The sequence below is a fragment of the Saccopteryx bilineata genome, chromosome 4 (assembly GCF_036850765.1).
Source record: "Saccopteryx bilineata isolate mSacBil1 chromosome 4, mSacBil1_pri_phased_curated, whole genome shotgun sequence".
Classification (NCBI taxonomy): Eukaryota; Metazoa; Chordata; class Mammalia; order Chiroptera; family Emballonuridae; genus Saccopteryx; species Saccopteryx bilineata.
Window position 1 is genome coordinate 245,254,024 of NC_089493.1, and position 21,593 is coordinate 245,275,616.

The 21,593-nt window shown below is 39.2% G+C and overlaps 2 protein-coding genes across 7 annotated transcripts in view; one reads left to right on the forward strand and one right to left on the reverse strand.

Annotated features, from left to right (window-relative positions):
* Positions 1–4,775: 4,775 nt before the first annotated feature.
* Positions 4,776–18,964, reverse strand: ATG12 (autophagy related 12). 2 transcript variants are annotated; one of them, XM_066274129.1, is made up of 5 exons: positions 18,616–18,964; positions 17,915–18,077; positions 13,631–13,767; positions 6,030–6,092; positions 4,776–5,345 (listed from the first exon to the last, which is right to left on the reverse strand). In XM_066274129.1, the coding sequence occupies exons 2-5, from the start codon at positions 18,075–18,077 to the stop codon at positions 5,286–5,288; spliced, it is 423 nt and encodes a 140-aa protein (XP_066130226.1). In that variant the 5' UTR covers positions 18,616–18,964; the 3' UTR covers positions 4,776–5,285. The 2 variants fall into 2 exon arrangements, with proteins under 2 accessions (XP_066130226.1, XP_066130225.1); XM_066274128.1 differs by having other exon boundaries at positions 18,527–18,648.
* The window catches only part of AP3S1 (adaptor related protein complex 3 subunit sigma 1), a 90,683-nt gene continuing 87,572 nt past the window's right edge, over positions 18,483–21,593 (forward strand). For all 5 annotated transcript variants that reach the window (XM_066274121.1, XM_066274122.1, XM_066274125.1 and 2 more), the window contains exon 1: positions 18,483–18,615. In XM_066274121.1, coding sequence (XP_066130218.1) covers positions 18,547–18,615 — 69 coding nt within the window. In that variant the 5' untranslated portion in view covers positions 18,483–18,546. The remainder of the gene's footprint in view (positions 18,616–21,593) is intronic.

Sequence of the window (21,593 nt, forward strand, 5' to 3'; positions counted from 1 at the left end):
ATTATTGTATTATTTGTCATATTTTGTATCCTTATGATTTATCTCTCAGGTGATGATGGCTGGTAATTTAACCTACTTTTGCCCAACCCTTTATGTCTGTGTTTATATACTGTATAAATTTACTTGTGCTAACAATGTTCTGAGGAAGTACAATCAGCACTGCTCAGAAAAGGCTTTGGGTAGAAAGCATGCCTTTTGTGATGTGTTGCAGAGAGGCTCAGCAACGTAAGTGGAATACATAGATCCAGAGATAGTTCTATCGTATTCTGCATTGCCTGGGGGCAATGATTTATACATCTGAAGACAGTCATTGACATGGGGATCCACAGAAGGCAATCAGCGATCTGGAAATATGTATCTATCCATTCAATGCATTTTAAAAATCATGTACTATTGATACATGCCAGGCTCTGCTCACAAAACTAAGTCTCTGCCCTCAGAGGGCTTATGTTTTAATGGGGGGGGGGGGGCAGGTAGACCCACCAAGAAATATGTATTACATACAGCACACATGGTGGACACACAAATACTGTATAAAATTTACAATGGAGATAAACTAAAGCTGGGGTGGGGAAGGAGGGTTGACAGTGTTATTTTAGTTCAGGGGAACACTCTGGATGGTGCGATATTTGAATAGGGACTGAAGCGTGTGAGACATGTAGTTTTCTGGGAAAGTTTCCAAGTGGAGGAAACAGTACAGTACTAAGATGGTAGCAAATTTAGTTTTTGAGTAATATAAATAAATATGGATCTAGATGCAGGGTGTTTAAGTGGGGACTGCAAATCACAGAGGACCTTGTAAGGTCTTCAGCTTTAGCTGATATGGGAGGCTATCTCATCATGTAGGCATTTTTTTTTATCATTTCACATCATCACAAGGGTGAAAAATGTCTGAGACACCATAACTTTTATTATAGAATATTGTTAAAATAGTTCTATTTTATTATTAAGTCTCTTACTATATCTAATTTATAAATATGTATTAAGGAAACTTTATTGTAGGTATGTGTGTAATGGAAAAAACATAGTATCTATATGATTCAGTACTATCTACGGTTTCAGGAATTGCCTAGGTCAGTGGTCCCCAACCCCCGGGCCGCGGACCGATACTGGTCCGTGGGCCATTTGGTACCGGTCCGCAGAGAAAGAATAATTTTCCGTTTTATTTATATTTAAGTCTGAACGATGTTTTATTTTATTTTTTTATTATTCATTTTAGAGAGGAGGGGGAGAGACAGAAAGAGAGAGGAGAGACAGAGAGAAGGGGGTAGGAGCTGGAAGCATCAACTACCATATGTGCCTTGACCAGGCAAGCCCAGGGTTTCGAACCGGCGACCTCAGCATTTCCGGGTCGATGCTTTATCCACTGCGCCACCACAGGTCAGGCTCAATGTTTTATTTCAAAAAATGACCTGATTCCCTCTGTTACATCCGTCTGACTCACTCTTGACGCTTGTCTCGGTCACGTGATTCATTTATTTGTACCACCCTAAAGGCCGGTCCATGAAAATATTTTCTGACATTAAACCAGTCCGTGGCCCAAAAAAGGTTGGAGACCACACTGACCTAGGTCATGGGTAAGGGAAGACTACTGTACACAAATTTCCTTTACTGTTTTTAAAATTAAATCATACGTTAAAAGCCACACTTCATTTCATTCACTCAATATATGATCAATTACTGGTTAGATATGTGTAAGGAAATGTACCATTGTGTGTTTGGGCACCTGATAAAAAAACAGAAAAGCCCTATTTTCAGAAATATTATAATCATGAAGGGTATTAGACACAATGCTTATAAGATCGTATGCAGCAGTGCTATAATAGTGGTAGTTTGCTATAACTGTTCCTATGAAGGAGAGTACCTCTCCCTGCACTGATTCAGATAAGCTATAGGAAGAGTTAAAATCTGAATTAGAAGCATGATTTTAAGGGGTGTAGGTAAGTGCACTTCCATAACTGAATTACATATGCAGATGTAAGAACAGAAAAAATAAGGCACCTTCAGGGAACGGTGAATAATCCAGTGCGGATTGAATATTGTAGGGAAATATTAATAGTACTTCTAAGACTAAACCTGCTGTACTGCTTTCTGAATACTTTATGGCCTGTAATTGACTCTCCTGGTGCCAGCCTGCCCAGTATAATCCTTGGAAATGAGGTAGAAGCAGCACAAAGGGTGATTTTCATACGCCTTGAACATCGCACTTTCCCACTGGGTTACATACTACGAAACTTGATTAATACTATATAAACTGAAGGCATAGCCTGCACTTTTCTCAGGTTTCTAGTCTGATTAGAGTAGACAATGTTTAAGGCCCCTTCAGGGTTAAAACTTCTAGAAAATCATATTCCAAAAAGTATCCAATCTTATCTTGATTACAAAAATTCTTAGCTTACCTTATATGCTAAATATGAGGAACTCGTTATGAAGTCCTTGGCACAGAAACCTTAAAAAATGGAAGGACAATATTCTAATAATTACATACACTCTGTGCTGTGGATCATCTTTGCACAGTAAGGTAAAGCATGACATTACTGACATCAATTTTCTCATAAACACAGAAAACAAACTAGAACCTGAGGGTTGTTTTCATGCTCCTCCCCACACCAACTTCAACTGCAGTTAACAATTCTAACCAGACATCTGCAAAAATATTTGTGAATTGCATATTAGGTTCCGGCCACCCAATAACTTAGGGAATCCAGGCTTACAACTAAATGTTGCAAAGTTAGAAGACAATGATGAATTCTTTGGGTAAGGCTGAAGAGATAATAGCGTAAATATGGGTTGAAATAGTGTAATGCCCTATAAAATATTCTTCAAGATTATTAGGAAAAAAAACCAAGTAAGGTATATACATATTTAGCTAACCTTAGATTTAATCAACTAATAAGTTCTTTAAATCAGAAATAAACAATTAAATTGATGTCATAAATTCAAACTCAAGTAGTTTTGATTATTGAGACAGTAAGCATTCCATTACCTGAAATCTTAGTGGCAAGTTAAGTTGTTTTTTTGTTTTGTTTTTTGACAGAGACAGAGAGAGGGACAGACAGGGACAGACAGACAGGAAAGGAGAGATAAGAAGCATCAATTCTTTGTTGTGGCACCTTAGTTCACTGATTGCTTTCTCATATGTGCCTTGACTGGGGGGCTACAGAAGACCAAGTGACACCTTGCTCAAGCCAGCGACCTTGGGTCCAAACTGGTGAGCTTTGCTCAAACCAGATGAGCCCGTGCTCAAGCCAGCGACCTTGGGGTTTCGAACCTGGGTCCTCCATGTCCCAGTCCGATGCTCTAGTCATTGCACCACCACCTGGTCAGGTGACAAATTAAGTTAAACACATTTTTTGCTATTCAATATATATGCATATAAATATATTCATCCTTCAGTAAACAGTAAATGGACAGAGCAAGAGAACAAATTTTTCCCATTTCCAACCTGACTTGAAAACACTTTCCAGTTTTTAACATATATACAAATTTCTTACCCAGTCTTACAAGATTAACACGCACAATTCAACCTGTATTATTCCAGTGCTAACTACTAGCTGTATTAATTTATTACACAGAAATATTAGGGTAAGGGGACTTAAGACGTCATTCTTGGACAGAAAATGAGAACTGAATAGTGATTTCATCACTGTAAACTGAATTGTTCCTTAGCATCCCCTAATGCTAATGCATGGCAGATCATTAAGCAAAGGTATATTTTAGGACTTAAGGGACATAAGTGTAATTCTTAGTCCTTTGGAAATATCATACCATGTCCATTACCTTTGAAAATAAACACTTAGTATTCTTGTACACACCTTAGATCTTGTTTAGACATTCCAGTTTATTCGAATGCTTTTTTAATGCTGCATTACTAATACAGAATGAACAAAAAGTTAAATCTTACTTCAATTACCAGTCTATAACAATAGAAAAAAGGTACTTTTAGTTACAGCATGAAATACATGTAAGAACTAAGGCTTTTTTTTCCTGTTATTTGAGCATCTTCAAGTTGAATAATGCATTATAAAAAATTCAAAGATGTTGCCATGTTCACTTGAATGCTTTTAATACTGTACAAATAAGAGACAGAATACCACCACAGCTATAATCACTGGGACTTAAGAATCATCAAACGATAGGACTGAAAGAGCTATAATGAGCCTGACCAGGCAGTGACACAGTGGATAGAGCCTCGGACTGGGATGCAGAGGACCCAGGTTCGAGACCCCGAGGTCTCCAGCTAGAGCGCGGCTCATCTAGTTTGAGCAAAAGCCCACCAGCTTGAACCCAAGGTTACTGGCTCCAGCAAGGGGTTGCTCCGTCTGCTGAAGGCCCGAGGTCAAGGCACATATGAGAAAGCAATCAATGAACAACTAAGGTGTTGCAACGTGCAATGAAAAACTAATGATTGATGCTTCTCATCTCTCTCCGTTCCTGTCTGTCTGTCCCTGTCTATCCCTCTCTCTGACTCATTGTCTCTATAAAAAAAAAATAATAATAATAATAAAATAAAATTTAAAAAAAGAGCTATAATGACTCATTTGTCCAAAATTTATGAAATTCCTTTAGTTTCCCAATAAAATAATTAAATCTAAACCATGCATATTCTCTAAAGCAGTCTTCCAGTGTATCAACATACATGCTCTCTTGGCTAGATGTTTGCTAGAAATGAAAGGAACAACTTTTTTCACCATTATCATCTGGCAAAGATGTAAAACCAAACTGCCTCTTTCTGTGAGCTGGGCTGCCCTCTACTGGACTAGGTGAGGTATAAAGCCAGGCCATCAATGAAATTTTATTTAATAAGATAATAGTGTAGGTAGGTATAAGTGTAAATGAGAATAGGCATATCCCATACCTCAAACAAATTGAACTTCCCAGAAAAAGTACAAAGAATCCTTGAGTAAATTATATTGAGTTTTACAGTGTAAAAATAATCAGCAAAGCACTAATTCTACAAGTAACAATTTCAGTCATTTTGAGAACTGGCAGAAAAGCTTTACAATCTGAGTCTCCTTTTCAATATCTTGGAGGCATATCTGGAGCAATACTTGTAGTACTAGGTATACTCTAATGTCAATTTTTTATGATGACTTCTGTGTTAATGCAAATTACATTTTTGTCTGTCTAATCTAGGATTTTTTTAAATGCATAAACATGGGTCACAGCAGATAACATGCGGAGTAGATCATGTCCACAAGTCTCTTGCCACAAGTATCAAACTTTTCAGTGCTGTTTTCTTTGTGAAGATTCATTTTAGTTATCAAGATCTTTTTCTTTGTAGTTCATCCCCATGCCTGAGATTTGCAGTAGTGTAGTACCAGTTTACCATCACTGCCAAAACACTACAGAAAGAAAAAAAGGAAATAAAAGAAACTTAATTTCTGTTGTTCTGAAATGAAACTAAGAAAAAAGTTATATGTATCAAAAGTGTCCTCATACATGTATGTATAAATTATCTATAATGCTATTTCTTTCAAGAGATGCAAGTTGCTATCAGACACATATCAGTAATCATGTTTAATAAAACCTGTCCTTTAAACATCATAGGCATAGATGGGCGTACATATTTTAATGTTGTCCCTTCTCTACATCTTTATCGTAATGTACAGTATATAGTACTGTTCTCTACCAGTGGTGCTATGTGAATACTATATTATTAGCACGAATCTGTAAGAATGTCGAATGAAGTCATTTTTACGTAGTCTCCTTTAAAATTTTTTAGAGGTAAATCTGGATTACTGATTATATAAACAATGTAGAAGAAACAAATTAGGCCAAAAAGAAGACCTTACTTTCTGGGCATACATCAAAGTCATCTTCTGTTTGTATTGTTCATTCCTTAATTCTTTAATCACCATATAATTTGAGATCCAGCTATGTGCAAAGTGTCAGAGATATAACAGAAAACAAGATAGTAATCTCTCTTTTTCTGAGAGGCAATTAAGAATACATGTCTGAAAACAATAATATGAATTAATAATCATACTCTTCACAGATGTGCACCTTCCATTAAGCGATTGTTTTACCTCATAGAGGGTTCCAACATCTTGGTCAGGAGAAGGGGCAAAGGACTGATTCACATAAATAAACTGCAAGAAAAAAAAAAGGCAACTCAGTTTTAATGGTATCCTGATTAATTTGCATTTTCTAGGGTCCAATCAGCCAGCTATTTCATATTTTTCATCTTTGGAATTCAAGAAAGCTTTCCTAAATTCCTTTGACTAATTCTCATAAATTAAGTCAACTAATGAGATCTTTATATCATAACTCTTTCCTGGAGGAATAAAAAAGAATTTTTGCTCTTAGAATAGTGGTTCCCACTTATTATAATTAAGAATCTTTTAAATATTGTTTTTACAAATAGTTTTTGAAGGTTTATTCAAGAAATTATCAAAAATTATTATTTTTCCCAATTACATGCCTGACCTGTTGTGGCACAGTGGATAAAGCGTCTACCTGGAACACTGAGGTCACTGGTTCAAAACCCTGGGCTTGTCTGGTCAAAGCATATACAGGAAGCAACTATTATGAGTTGATGTTTCCTGCTTCTCCCTCCTCTTTCTCTCTCTCCTGTCTTTTAACAGTTAATAAATTAAAAAACACACACACAAAAACTATGAGTTTCCCGATTACTCATTTCAAGTAAAGACAGAATTTTTCCTAATAAAATTTCACAAACATAGCCTAAAATCAGAAAATCTATTATTTGTGATAGTGTTTTTCTTGGGTAAATGACATACATGGTTGCATTTTTTTTAACCTTTACCAACATTGAAAACTCTTAAAGGTACTAAACACAGACTATCACTTGTAGTCAAATAAGATAGAAAAATGTAACATAATTGAAACCTAATGTCCTTATAACTTTGTTCTTTAAAGAATTCACTGTTCAATGTTTCTGTTATTAAAACATTCTAGTATAGGCATCCTCTGCTTTTTGAAAGTTCATATTATGAAACACCTACATTAGTACGTGTTTTCACTAACTGAAGAAATCCAAAGAGGATTTTGCTTTTCTGAGAAAGCGAAAATAACATTCAACATGTTTTGTAGTGAGCCATTATAAAAGCAGTGAGACTGGCTCTGCCAAGCTCTTTCATTCACCAGGAACTATACTGAGCATCAAGCCACCATAGCTCTGGAATGTGTCTGTGAGCATCTATGCTTTATCTTGATTTATTTTGTGTATCTGTTAGCAAGATGTATCCTAAAGATATGAGATAGCCTGAGAGCTCATTAATGTTTTATGCTTAGCATAACACTGGATATAATTAAGTGTATTTAGTATGATTTGGTAGATTATTTTGGGGGATCTGGGTATGCTCAAAATTTTTCCATAAAAATTAATGGTAATTGGCTTCTTTGCTTTATGCCATTTTGGCTTAGGAAAGGTTTCACAGAAATACTCTTTTCTCAGCCCTGGCTGAATAGCTTGGTTGGTTAGACCATCGTCCTGAAGCCCAGAGGTTGCTGGTTCAATCCCCGGTCAGGGGACATACAGGAACAGATCTATGATCCTGTTCGCCTCTCTCTCCCCCTTCCTCTCTCACTAAAATCAATCAATAAATAAAAAATTTTAAAGAAATACTATTCTTTCTGATAGTAGGAGAAATCTATACTTTAAAACTTCCCAAAGATACTGAAATAAAAAGTCACAGTATCAAAGTAGCTTTTGATAATTTTATTTTTAGAAAACAAAACATTATTTTCAGGTAACATGCTCACTTTTCCTTTGTCTATAGTCAAATTCTAAGACTAAAATGTCCTGGGTTTAACATAGTATTTAAACCCAATAACATTAAAATAGTTGGCTGGTAGATACTATTTTTATTTATTTATTTATTTTTATTTATTTTTTTTTTTCATTTTTTCTGAAGCTGGAAACAGGGAGAGACAGTCAGACAGACTCCCGCATGCGCCCGACCGGGATCCACCCGGCACGCCCACCATGGGGCGATGCTCTGCCCACCAGGGGGCGATGCTCTGCCCATCCTGGGCGTGGCCACGTTGCGACCAGAGCCACTCTAGCGCCTGAGGCAGAGGCCACAGAGCCATCCCCAGCGCCCGGGCCATCTTTGCTCCAATGGAGCCTTGGCTGCGGGAGGGGAAGAGAGAGACAGAGAGGAAGGAGAGGGGTAGGGGTGGAGAAGCAGATGGGCGCTTCCCCTGTGTGCCCTGGCCAGGAATCGAACCCGGGACTCCTGCACACCTGGCTGACACTCTACCATTGAGCCAACCTGCCAGGGCCAATGATGGTTTTAATGTTAAGAGGACAGTAGAGTAAATGCAGAACTACAGGAACTCACTGTGATTTGAAACAGGAGTCAGGAACTGAAAGTGACTTTAATTAAATAAAAGCAATTCAGCTAGTTTAAAATTCTACAGAAGTTACAATGTCTTTTTTTTTAATTTTTATTTATTTATTCATTTTAGAGAAGAGAGAGAGTTAGAATGAGAGAGAGAGAGAGAGAGAGAGAGAGAGAGAGAGAGAGAGAAAGGGGGGAGGAGCAGGAAGCATCAACTCCCATATATTCCTTGACCAGGCAAGCCCAGGGTTTTGAACCGGTGACCTCAGTTTTCCAGGTCAACGCTTTATCCACTGCACCACCACAGGTCAGGCTACAGAAGTTACAATTTCAAATGCAAATCTATTTTGCTAAATGCTAGAAGTTGGGAAGATAAAATTATTTTAGTTTTAAAGAATAGCAACTTTTGAAAAAACTTTTATTTATTGACTTTAGTGAGAGAGGAAGGGAGGGAAGAGACAGAAACATCTGCTCCTGTATGTGCTCTGACTGGGCACTGAACCGGCAACCTCTGAGCTTTGGGACAATTCTTTCACCAACCAAGCTATTTGGCCAGGCCATGACTTTGTTTTTAAATCACAGTCTTTATGTTGATGTCCCTCTATATAGTTTGTTGTTATAAAGTTCTGTCTCTAGTAAATTCTTCAGAAGGGTTCATGGGAATAGTATTCCCTCAGTCTGGTACATTATTAATAGTTAGTGCCCTGATTAAAAGTTAGTTTTGTTGTATATAAAATTCTTATTTTGCACTTTCTTCCTTTGTATCTTTGCTGTCAAAGATTGATGACAGCCTAATTTTCTTTCTAAGTCATGTCCTCTTTTTTTCCTTAGATGTCCAAAGAATTGTTTGTTTTTTTATTTCAAGTCCAATAATTTTACCAGAATGTGTCTTGATGTTTGTTATTCTGGGCTGATATTCCTGAGTACCGTATTTTTCGCTCCATAAGACACACCTGACCATAAGAGACGGCTAAGGTTTTAAGGAGGAAAATAAGAAAAAAAAAATATTCTGAACCAAATGGAGTGTTAAAATATTTAATAAAATACCATTTTTTTCGCTCAAGACTTTTTTGGGGAAAAAGTGCAACTTATGGAGCAAAAAATATGGTATATTTTTAAAATGTAGTCTCTAATCTTTTAAAAAAAATTTTCTTTGAATATAGTTTTAAATATTTGTTTTGTTCCTCTGCTTTGGTTTTTTTCTTCAGGGACTTCTGTTAGCCATGTCTTCACTCCCCTTTCTTAATACTCAATATGTCCCATTTTCTCAAATCATTTTTACCTTTCCTTTTTTTAAATTAAAAAAATTCTCTTTTGCATTCTATTTTTTAATACATTATTTATTGTTTATTTGCTCTTGCTCCTTCTAGTTTAATGTTCATTTCTGAAATAATTTATAATTCTTTTGCTGAGTTCTGTCACTTTGAATTTTACAAATGCTGATTTATGTTGTTATTTCATGTCCTGCCTAATTTTCTTAATATTTTAGCTTGTTTTGAAATAATACCGTATTTCTCCATGTATAAGACGCACTGTTTTTCGAAAAATTTGGGGTCTATAAACTGGATGCCTCTTATACAGTGGTTGTAGATTTTTTTACTTGCATTTCCTGCTTTTTCACGCTTGCTTTTGCACTCATTGTTGAAGATAGTGATTCGTGCCTGGCCTGTGGTGGCACAGTGGATAGAGCATTGACACGAAGATAGTGATTCGTGCCTGGCCTGTGGTGGCACAGTGGATAGAGCATTGACACGAAGATAGTGATTCGTCATAAGACACAGATGAGGACAAGTTAACGATGGCAGTTTTGACAGTGATGAGGAGTTGTATGAATTTTATGATGAATAAAACGAGTTCAATAACTTTATGTAATACATTTTTTTTCAAATTTTGGGCCTCAAAATTAAGGTGCGTCTTATATCAGTACATGGGAGTGTCTTATACATGGGAAAATATAGTAAGTTACAATTATTGACCCATATTGTAGGCACATTTTTCTAGCATGCTTTTACTATCGTCAGCAATGTTATTACTTTTCTTTTTTCAATAACATTGTATGAAATTTGACCTTGATATTTTTCTGTTGTTTTTATATGAGTAAGTTCTCTTCAACTTTTAGAATGCAGTTAGTATAGTTTTTCTAACTCCACAGAACTCCCTCTTCTGTTTTTTTTTTTTTTGGGGGGGGGGGTACAATGTCCAACAATATGGAAGCCTGCTTTCTGAGACTCCTGGTTCTGTTCTCCTCCAGTTTGACCTGGTCTTTGTCTTTTCCTTCCTCTCTCATGTTCCTCCTACCTTGTTCAATTGTTTCACTTCTAGATGCTCTTCCTCAGTGTGGGGTCTTGTTCTGGAAGGGAAGGAACCTTACTGAATCTTTTTTGAGTGCTCTTCCAGACTAGACTGGTCCAGTCCCTTCAGCCCTCCATAGGGAAGATATATGGTAATTACTTGCTATTGGAGAGAACCCTCTTAACTACTATTCATAAAACTGACTACTGCAGCCTGACCAGGCAGTGGCACAATGGATAGAATTTTTTTACTGGGATGTGGAGGACCCAGGTTTAAAACCCTGAGGTCATCAGCTTGAGCACGGGGTTGGTGGCTTGAGCATGGTATCATAGACATGACCCCATGGTCACTGGCTTGAAGCCCAAGGTCACTGGCTTGAGCAAGAGGTCACTCGTTCTGTTGTAGCCCTCAGGTCAAGGCACATATGAGAAAGCAGTTAATGAACACTTACAGTTCCATAAACAAAGAATTGATGTTTCTTATCTCTGTTCCTATCTGTCCCTCTCTGTCTCTGTCACAAAACAAACAAACAAAAAAAAAACTGACCGTTGTACTTTTCAGTGAATACCTGGTTAGCTATTTCCAGGTTCTTCCTTTCTTGGCATTGTCAGGTGCCAATCCGTTGCTTACTACCTTCTTTCAACACGTTAGCTGATGCCACACAAATCCTGCAGCTGTTGGTGGTTTGTCCTCACAAATTTGGGTTTTAAGGCTCATGAGGTTACTTTGTTATCTAGTTTTGTTATAAATACTGATCATGGGTTTTTGGCTTTGCTATCGACTTGACTATGTTTTTGTGGGAAGCTAAAGATTACGCCTTCTAATACCACTTCTGTCTTCCCCAAATCCCTATTATTATTTTTAATTTTATTTATTGGTTTTACAGAGAGAGAAAGGGGGGAGTATCAATTCATAGCTGTTTCACTTTAGTTGTTCACTGACTGCTTGCCGTATGTGCCTTGACCAAACAAGCCCAGGGTTTTGAACCAGCAACCTCAGCATTCCAGATTGACACTTTATGCAGTGTGCCACAGGCCAGACACATCATCACTGTTATCATTATTTAAATTTTTCTTAAGTGAGAGTGGGGAGGCAGACAGACAGACTCCCGCATGCGGATCCAATCAGGATCCACCTGGCAAGCCCCATATCAGAGATGCTCTGCCCATCTAGGGCCGTTGCTTGGCAACCAAGCTATTTTAGCGCTGAGGAGAGGCCATGGAGCCATCCTCAGCACTGGGGGCCAACTTGCTACAACTGAGCCATAGCTGTAGGAGAAGAGAGAGATAGAGAGAAGGGAGAAGTGAAGGGGTGGAGAAGCAGATGGTTCCTTCTCCTAAGTGCCCTGAGAATCGAACCTGGAACATCCACATGCCAGGCTGACACTCTACCACTGAGACAACTGGCCAGGGCCACTATTATTTTTCCTTTAACACCCATTTTGCAAAAATAATGTAGGGTGCAGCTATGATAAAAGCCAGAAGATGTAAGTGCTAGTTTAATCCACAAAAGTAACAAAATCATTACTTTTGTTCATGTTTCTTATTGCATAAATGGAAAGGGAAAATTAGATTCACTACAGAGGTTTACGGTTGAACCACATGAAACTGCTGTTTTTATAGTTTAAAATGGCTGTAATGACAATTTTACATAGTTTAACCTAATCCATGTAGCTATTAATCTAGTCCTTTCAGACTACTGGATATAAGCAATACAAAATGCCAGGACTCTAACATTAACAGAACATAGCATCATCTTTTCTTCTATCTATAAGTTTATCAAAGTAATGTCTTAATTACTTGGTATTCCTCTGGTTTCCTACCTCTCCAACTCTTCACTCAGAGATATAGCCACTGCTCATTTCTCTCAAGTGTATGTCCTCGTTTCCCTGACTTTTCCATTTAGACTTGGACTCAATGAAAGGTCCTCTGCTCCTGAGGTTTTAGCTACCATATGCATGTGGATGACACTATAATCTCCTTGACCCTTTCTGAATTAATTTTTTTAAAGTTGATTGATTAATTGATTGATTGATCTTAGAGAGAAAGGAAGGGAGAGAAACAGACGGACAGAAACTTCAATCTGTTTCTGTACATGCCCTGGCCAGGAATCAAATTGGCAACCTTTGCGCATCAGGATGATGCTCTAACCAACTGAGCTATCCAGTCAGGAATTGACATATAATTAAATTCTATATGGCTCTCCTATAAAACAGATACTTTTCTTACTCTGATCAGCATAGAGGGAGAGGGAGATGTTCTACTGCAAAACTCAAATATTCCCAATACTTTTTCTAAACAAATTCCTTTGGAGAAATCCCTGGCTCTATGCTATTCTTATCTCAAATAACTTCTAGTGATTGACCTATCTTGTACTTATTCTTGTGCCCATGTTTCTTTTGTGAGAGCCACTTAGTGGCAAACTCTTAGATCAGTATTAATATTGACCAGGATGTGATTTGTAGATAAAGATGTCTGATATCCTAACATGCAACAACATTCCAAATACATGTAGATGTTTAAATTTCTGTAAATAGCAAGTTGAAAACCAGAGGCATTTAAAATATTAATCTTTACAACTGCTACCATGAAGTGCTTAACATTTACTATAATATGAAATAAGAATATTTCTCAGTTTTTTCTACAACATATGGAAAAGATATACTGCTTACCTCAAGAATGGGAGAGAAGCAATACTGATATCAAAATACATTTTAAAGCCTAAAAATTTCCATATTAATGTTCTATGACAGACCTCTCTACATGCACATTCAGTGACTTTTTGAGAAAAACAATCAACACAGTAGGTAAAAACAATCAGTTCACAATATAAAAGTAAATTTAAAATTCATTTCACTTCAGGGTTCCCCAGAGAATAAAGTACAGAAATTTCACCAAAAAATAAAAGAACATTACTGAAATAACATATGTGCCTCTCTCTATATTTCTATGTATATACAACTGTTATTCATTGTTGTCTAGTAACTGCTGTGAATTATTATAGGGAAATATTCACCATTGGTTTCATACCAACTGTTCTGAAGCCACAAGTTTCAGGAACTTTTTGATGAAGTCAATGAGTCCTTGGATGGTTCGGGTTCTCTCGACAGCCCACTTCTTTGTTTTCATTATAGGGGTGTCTCCCACAGCCTTTAGGAGAATATCAACTATAACAGGAAAAAAATTGACAATTACATGGAAAAGCTCTGAAGTGATTATGATATAAACTATTTTTGAAAAAAATAAACCTTTAATCTACACACATATATATTTATGAAACTGGAGGTATCTCTTAAGATGTACAAATGTTAGGTAAGATTTATTCTGTCATATTTATTTTTTCCCCCCGATTCCATAGTCCACAAAGGTCTCCCCATGAATCCTTAAAATTCATTTTAATAATAGCCCCCAAAGAATATCTAAAAATATATTTTAAAAATATAAAATGTCATGGCCTTTTTCACCTATCAAATCAGTAAAAATAAGAATAATAATATTGACAATACTACTGTTGGAAATACAAAATGGTACACCCTTTCTAAAGAATATGGTACTACATTACCAAATACTTAAAAAGCTATACTCTGACTCAATAATATTAATAACAACTCTCAGAATCTAGTCTAATAAAATATGAAATGTAAAAAGATTCACTTAGAAGGACGTCACCTTTGTTGAAACATTTATTTTTATTTGAAAAAAAACTGGTAAAGCTAAATATCCAAGGATATTCAGAGGGGACTGGTTAAATAAAGGATATTATGCCTGTACTAGAATTTATATTTCAGTAGAGTACACACTCTAAACTCCTGGGTTCAAAATCCTGGTTCTGCCACTTGCTAAGTATATATGATATATCTGGGTAAGTTTTTTCATCTTTCTGTACCACAGTTCTTTCATTGGTAAAATGAGTACGATAGTACCTATCTCATTAGGTTGTTTTGAGAATTAAATGAGTTAATACATGTAAATAATTTAAACCAGTATCAGCTCAAAACTCATACTTATCGAACCTGAAGATTATAAACTGCCATTAAGTAAAACATACAAAAGCATATTTAACAGTATGAAAGTTATCAAAATATACTAAATATAAAAAAACATGTATAATACCTCAATTTCATTAAAACCATCATAAGCACATATTCATGTAAATATGGCACATACATTTGCGACTTTATAGGTGATTATTATTTGCTTTTTTTGTGCTTTTTGTTACTGCCAAGTTTTCTACAATAATCTTTTAAATAGAGGAACACAATAATTACTAGAAATAAAATACAATAACTAGTGGCCAAAAAGTTTCAGTTAGAGAAATTAAAGGTTTCAATAAGCCAAAATACAAACTCTAACTATGAATCTGACTCCTAAAGTTACAATACTTAAAAAAAAAAAAGTCTACCTACAAATAAAAGCAACACTAAAAGCAAAATACTGCATTGTTACCCCCTAAGGTTAATTCTATTTGATAACATCCCACTTTTCCCATTCTTTGGTATTAAAGATTGGGACCCAATAGAGTCAGAGATCAATTTATTCAAGTTTATCCTTGAAATGAAGGCACTGAGAACACATAATGCACACAATATTCTTTCTGATACAAGTTCATCTTTCTTCCTCCACTTACTAATTCTAGCTTCAGGTATCTAGGTCAGGGAATAGGAATGAATTGGAAGGTAAATGCGGGCATTTTGAATAACTCACCTTCCATGCCCCCTCAATCCCCTGGGGCTATCAACAACAGGGTGTACCACCACAGGCCAAGCACATCATTATTATTATTTAAATTTTTCTTAAGTGAGAAGCGGGGAGGCAGATAGACTCCAAGTTGTACTACTAAAGTAGTACAAATATTGAATTGTACTATTGAAGAAAAAAATTGGAAGAGCAAGGAGCTAAAGAAGGAAACATTTATTTTTTGGTTGTTATTTTACTGATTTCAGTGAGAGAGACAGGGGGTGGGGGTGGGAGGGAAGGGAGACTGAGAGACAGGAGCATCAAGTGCTCCTGTATGTGCCCTGACCAGAGATTGAATCAGCAACCTCTGTGCTTTAGGATGATGCTCTCTAACCAACGGAGCTATCTAGCTAGGGCTGGAAACATTTATTTTAATTATAACTACTTTTAAAAAAAATTTAAGGGTGATTTGCTTGTAGTTCTCAACTCTAGAAATGCATTAGAATCGACTGGAGGAACATTGAATTTATAAGAATTCAGGTGTCCACACCAATTAAATCAGAATCTTTGGAAGTAGGGTCTTGGCATAGATAAATTCAGAAGCTCCCCAGGTGATCCTAATTGAGGCCGGACCAATTATCTTGGTTTGCTGCAATAATCTTTGTTCTTTCATAGATTAAACCAGAAGTGGAGCATTTGTTCTTTCATCAGAAGAGGGCCTCAAAAAAGAATGACAATTTCAGGGTAGAAATTCAATAGTTAGAAACTAAGTTTTATATCAGAGAGGTGAACAAATGCTCATAGGAGCCAGTGTCACCCCAATAAACTCAAACACACATACTGTGCAGACCAAAGAAAACATGCCATATAACCTCAGGCCATATCCCAGCTGCGGGTCATTATTTTTTAGCCACTGTTTTACCAAGCTATCTTCACGGTTAAGTAGTAACTTTTTGGGGGGAGAGACAGAGAGGAAGAGAGATGAGAAGCATCAACTTCTAGTTGTGTCACTTTAGTTATTCAGTGATTGCTTCTCATATGTGCCTTGACGGGGGATCTCAAGGCAAAGACCATAGGATCATTGTGATGATCCCATGATTAAACCAGCAATCCCGCGGCTCAAGCCAGGGGCCTTGGGGTTTCCAACTTGGGTTCTCAGCATTCTAGGTTGACACTCTATCCACTGTGCCACCACGAATCAGGGTCAAGCAGTAACTTTTGACTAAGATTGTTAGAGCTTAAAACAACCCCTTTGAAAGTCTGTCCCTGCTTATAATACAATGGAAGAAAAAAAGAAAAAAGATCTTAAAACACATGAAATTCTTCAGAAAATTCTAGTGGTTTTCTATAAAAATAATCAAAGGTTTGTTTCTCTAATAGTACATCATGTAGAAATGACAGAATAGATTTTCTCCAAATGTAGAGGCAGTCTAAATAAAGGGGGACAGTCCTGGAAGAGACAATTATCCTCCATGGCAGAAGAGACAGCAAAAGATACAAGTTCCACCCGAGGCCCTGAGATTGTTGATAGAAAACACACCTACACTGACTCTGGACTGAGAAAATCTGTCTGAGGCTCAGGGTCAACCTCTTTGAACTGTAGGTACTGATTTGCTGCATATCTCAGAAGCAACCCTACGCAGAGCGCTACATGACAAATAAATTTAGGAAATTTAGGAATGTCTACAGTATTTCACATCAATAATTCTCAAACAATAAGAGTTGATGACAGCTGGTTCAAGCAATGAAAAGATTCACAAAGGTTCCAAAATGGTTTTTAAAAAATGGCTATGTTGGCCCTGGCCGGTTTGCTCAGTGGTAGAGCGCCGGCCTGGCGTGCGGGAGTCCCGGGTTCGATTCCTGGCCAGGGCACACAGGAGAGGCGCCCATCTGCTTCTCCACCCCTCTCCCTCTCCTTCCTCTCTGTCTCTCTCTTCCCCTCCTACAGCCGAGGCTCCATTGGAGCAAAGATTGCTGGGGCGCTGAGGATGGCTCTGCGGCCTCTGCCTCAGGCACTAGAATGGCTCTGGTTGCAACAGAGCGTCGCCCCCTGGTGGGGGTGCCGGGTGGATCCCGGTCGGGAGCATGCGGGAGTCTGTCTGACTGCCTCCCCGTTTCCAACTTCGGAAAAATACAAAAAAAAAAAAAAAAAAAAGAAAAAAAAAAGGCTATGTCTTTGCCTTTAGTTTTCCCTTAACATTCTTCATTCTGGATAAAATTGCAGCCTTTTTATTCAAGGAGTACGTTCACACACGCAATTGGTATAAAAGAAGGCGTGGATTCTAATCCAAACTTGTCACTCACTATCACTATCATCTTAAATCAGTACTCAGAAAACCAGATACTGTGTTAAGTACCTGCAGCTACCGAGATCCCACTCTGCTGCCAGCTTTAAAGAGTTAGCGGTCTGGCCAGCCGCAAGGAAGAGTCCAGGGCAGCGTCCTAGTGCTGTGCCGGCCGAGCAGCGAGCACCCCACTGCAAGGTGTGTCCGGCTATGGCTTTCCCGAGAAGCACTCAATTCAAAGCTCTTCGAAGCCGAAAAGAACACCTCCTCTGTCCTGACTGGTCAAACACCCGCCAGGGAAGCAATCAAAGCCTCCCGCCTCGGCCCACAAATAAACTACTCTCAAAATTACTTTTTTTCTTGGCGTCACCGGCAGGTTCCTCTGTCCCTGGGGAGACTGCAGCCGAAGAAGGGGGCTCCGGAGTGGCTGTTCCTGGGGAGACTTCTGCAGGTCCTTCGCTGTCCGTCGCACCTGAGGGAGGGAGCTGCAGCACAGTCTCCGGCTCCTCAGCCATCTTGCGGGTGGGAGGAGAGCGGAAGTGGGGAGCTCAGGGGGTGCAGAGGGCGGTCTTTGCGCCCGAGAGAGTTGCTAAACAGGCGCCGGAGTTAGCAGACCAAACCCTACAACAGTGAGTTTGGTCTTCTATGTCGAGCCGGTCGCAGACCCCTGACCATTAACAGCAACGACAGTTTCCCCTCGGGAAAGTGACAGCAGCCCACCTTGCGGCTGACAGGGGAGTGCGCAGACGCCGCTCTGGCAAGTGGGCTGTGCTCCGCAGTGTTTCCGCTTCCCTCCGCGTCAGCCCCGCCCGGACCCGCCCACCCAAAGTCCCGCCCCGCCCAGGCCCCGCCCCGCGACCGGGGGCGCGCGCGCGTGCGGGAGGGGGCGGGTGGGGAAGGATCGCCGGCGAGATCCCGAGGCGAGGCTCGAGCTCCCGCCCCCGCCCTGGCCCCCAGCGCCCACCGGGTCAGTCCGGCTCAGCCATGATCAAGGCGATCCTCATCTTCAACAACCACGGGAAGCCGCGGCTCTCTAAGTTCTACCAGCCTTACGTGAGTATCCCGCCGCCGCCGATGCGGGCCAGGGGGAGTCGGCGGCGGCTGGCAGCGCCCTCAGGGCGACTCCCTCGGGCGCGCCGCGGCCCTTCTCGCGCTCCCGGGCTGTCAGCCTCCGGGTGGGTGTGAGCCAGGTGCTCACTCCCACCGCGCTCGCATCCTCCGCCGGGGCTCTGCTAGGCGGCTCCTCCGCCCGTCTGTTGCCTGGGTGGCTTCCAGGCTGCGCGGGCGAGGCCCTGGAGACTTCCCGGTGCGGGGCCCTCGCCGGCCCGGCGGCAGCAGCCCACCTGCGCCCGCCAGCCCTTTGGCGCTCTTGCCCGCCTGCCACCCGCGACTTCTGTTAGCCTCTGAGGGCCACAGAGCCCAGCTGGTTGGGCTCGCAGCCCCACCTCCTTGCCACCCAGCCTTTCCCGGTGGACTTCTTCCTCTTCCTCTTCCTCTATGGACAGATGGGCTCCTGTTTTTCACTGTAATCCTCGCATCGCGCAGGAACTTTAGCTTCCTGCTTTTGATAACTGCACGCTTTGTCCAGTCTCGCTCAGGTTGCGATCCGTGGTCGACTGCCCAGTTTGACTTTCTTGTGACTCCCTATTAGAGAAGGAGACACAAGTACGGGGGGCTTTCCCCCCTCCATACTGGCTGTAAATTACTTAACTCCTGCAATAACTGGCGACGTTTGTGGTTCACCGGCTAGACCGGTACCTGACAATTATTTTAGCTGCTGGTTTGGCATTTTTCTACGCAAGGGAATTTGCCGTGATTTAGTTTTTGCCTTAACTTACAAAGAATCGTAATATATGTAAAACTCTCTTGGAAATGTAAGCATTGTTTTAAAATGCAGGATATCTTAAGATAATAAAGATAAGTAATTTAGTAATAGTCAAGGGAGAGTTAAGTGCTTATCTGAGGGCAAAATTTGTCATTAGTTAAAACACAAAGTTGGGCTATCATTGGTAAGGTTAATGTATAGACATATAACTATTGCATAGTATTGGGGCATTTTGCTTATAGGCGGAAATGAACTTTCAATTAAATATTTAAGTTGTGCCAAGGCTAACACTTTTATGCAGATTAATCCCAGGAAGAAAGCATTCCTGCCATTAAAAATAATGTGAAAATGTCACTTTGCCTGAAGTGATAATGCAGTCTGTGGAGGTGTTAGTTGAAGTGAGAAGTCTTGAGTTTATTCCTCATTCCCTAAGCAGTAGTTTTGCTTTTGCTTATCAATCAAGTATATTTTCTACTACTGTTTGGCTTGAGTATAATGTAATTTAAATGCTAATGCCTTGTTTAAGAATTCTACATCATTCCTTAATCCAGGATAAAATTCTAGTTGATCCTTCTGAGTGAAAAAAAAAAAAATGCCTTTAACTTTACATTGTTATCCTTTTGCCTAAAATATAGTACTAGCCTTTATTGAAGGAACTTTCTCTTAACCATTTTGCTTGTGCCATCCATTTGCAGTATGGGAAAGAATGTTCAAGTAATGAAACAAAATTCAAAAATTTGCTTTTCTATGTCTACACTTGATAATTAAGCAATATTAAAAATAGTTTCCTTGCTTAACCCATAATGTCAGTGTAAACATTCCTGCAGTTTAAAAGTTAACCATATACAGAAAAATTAATTTAATCTGAAAATCCAGGAATGCATCTTTCTCTTGTTTAACAATGGGAACAGAATACTTTCTGTTTTACCTTTACTCTGCAGGTAGAGTGAAGGTTAATGTGGGAAGAAGCAGTTCTGGCAGCAGTGGCAGCTCTGGTGTCATTTTTGGCCAGTGAGTGACAGTGTTAACTGGGGGCAGGGAGCAATGAGATGTATAAAGAAGAATCTGGTGGTCACTAGCCATGTAGAAATAGGGATACCAGAGCTATTTTTGTACATTAGTCTTTTATACATTGGGTTTTGCCAAATATATTTTTGTCGTTCAGGAATAATGTAAGGTTACTTATTTGTTTATATATTTGTACCCTTCACTATACTGGAAGCTATTTGAGGGCAGAAATCTTTTTCACTCATTTATTTCAGTCAGTTGGTCAACAAATGCCTACCAGATGCAGGCAATATTTTTAAATCTGGAGATGAACAAATGAAATTTCTGTTCTGTGAGGGAGTATACACAGAGCTAATAAAAAGTAGAATATACAGTGTATCATATTTACAAGTGCTGTGGAAAACAATCAGGGAAAGGTGACAGTGCAAGGATGATAATTTAAAATAGGATAAGACAGTTAAGTTCTCACTGAGAAGGTGACATTTGAACAAAGACTTGAAGGAGGTAAGAAAGGCCGCCTTACAGTTATCTGGGGCAAAGATCATTCCAAGCAGAGGGAGCAGGAGATGCAGTGACCCTAAGGAGGCAGAGCCTGTTGAAGAACCTGCCCTAAATGTGAAGGAACACCAAGAAAACTGGCATGGCAAGATCAGGATATGAAAAGAAAGAGTAGTTGGAAATAGGTTGTGTTTGTATAGGGCATCCGTGTTTATTCTGTTGTCACTACTTGAAATGTCCTTTCCTTTCATTGCCAACCACCTAGATTTGACCCCTGTTCCAGGCCTAACTCAGACATCACTTAACCATTCCCTGATGCCTTTTGATCTTGCTGAAAGACTCCTCCTGGCTCATAAGATTTTACTTTTATCTTTTTAAAAAACTGATTTTATTATTTATTTATTTTAGTGAGGGTGGGCGAGAGAGAAACAGGAACTGACAGGAAGGGAAAGAGATGGGAAGCATCAATTCTTTCTTGAGGCATTTTAGTTGCTAGTGGATTGCTTTCTCATATGTGCCTTGACTGAGGAGCTCCAGTGGAGCTATTGACCCCTTGCTTAAGCCAGTGACCTTTGGGCTCAAGCCAGCGACCATGGGATCATATTTATGATCCCATGCTCAAGCCAATAACCCCACAACTCAAGCGGGCAACCCCGACAACTCAACAGGGTTTTAAATCTGGGTCCTATATGTCCCGGGC

What these genes read in the sequence shown, in the direction of transcription:
- ATG12 (XM_066274129.1), bottom strand. Translation starts at nt 18,077, where the DNA reads ATGGCTGAGGAGCCGGAGACTGTGCTGCAGCTCCCTCCCTCAGGTGCG. An exon ending in TTGTGGCTTCAGAACAGTTG is followed by an intron (nt 6,093 to 13,630) that starts GTATGAAACCAA and finishes TTTTTCTTGCAG; the next exon opens with TTTATTTATGTGAATCAGTC. An exon ending in ATGTTGGAACCCTCTATGAG is followed by an intron (nt 5,346 to 6,029) that starts GTAAAACAATCG and finishes TTCTTTCTGTAG; the next exon opens with TGTTTTGGCAGTGATGGTAA.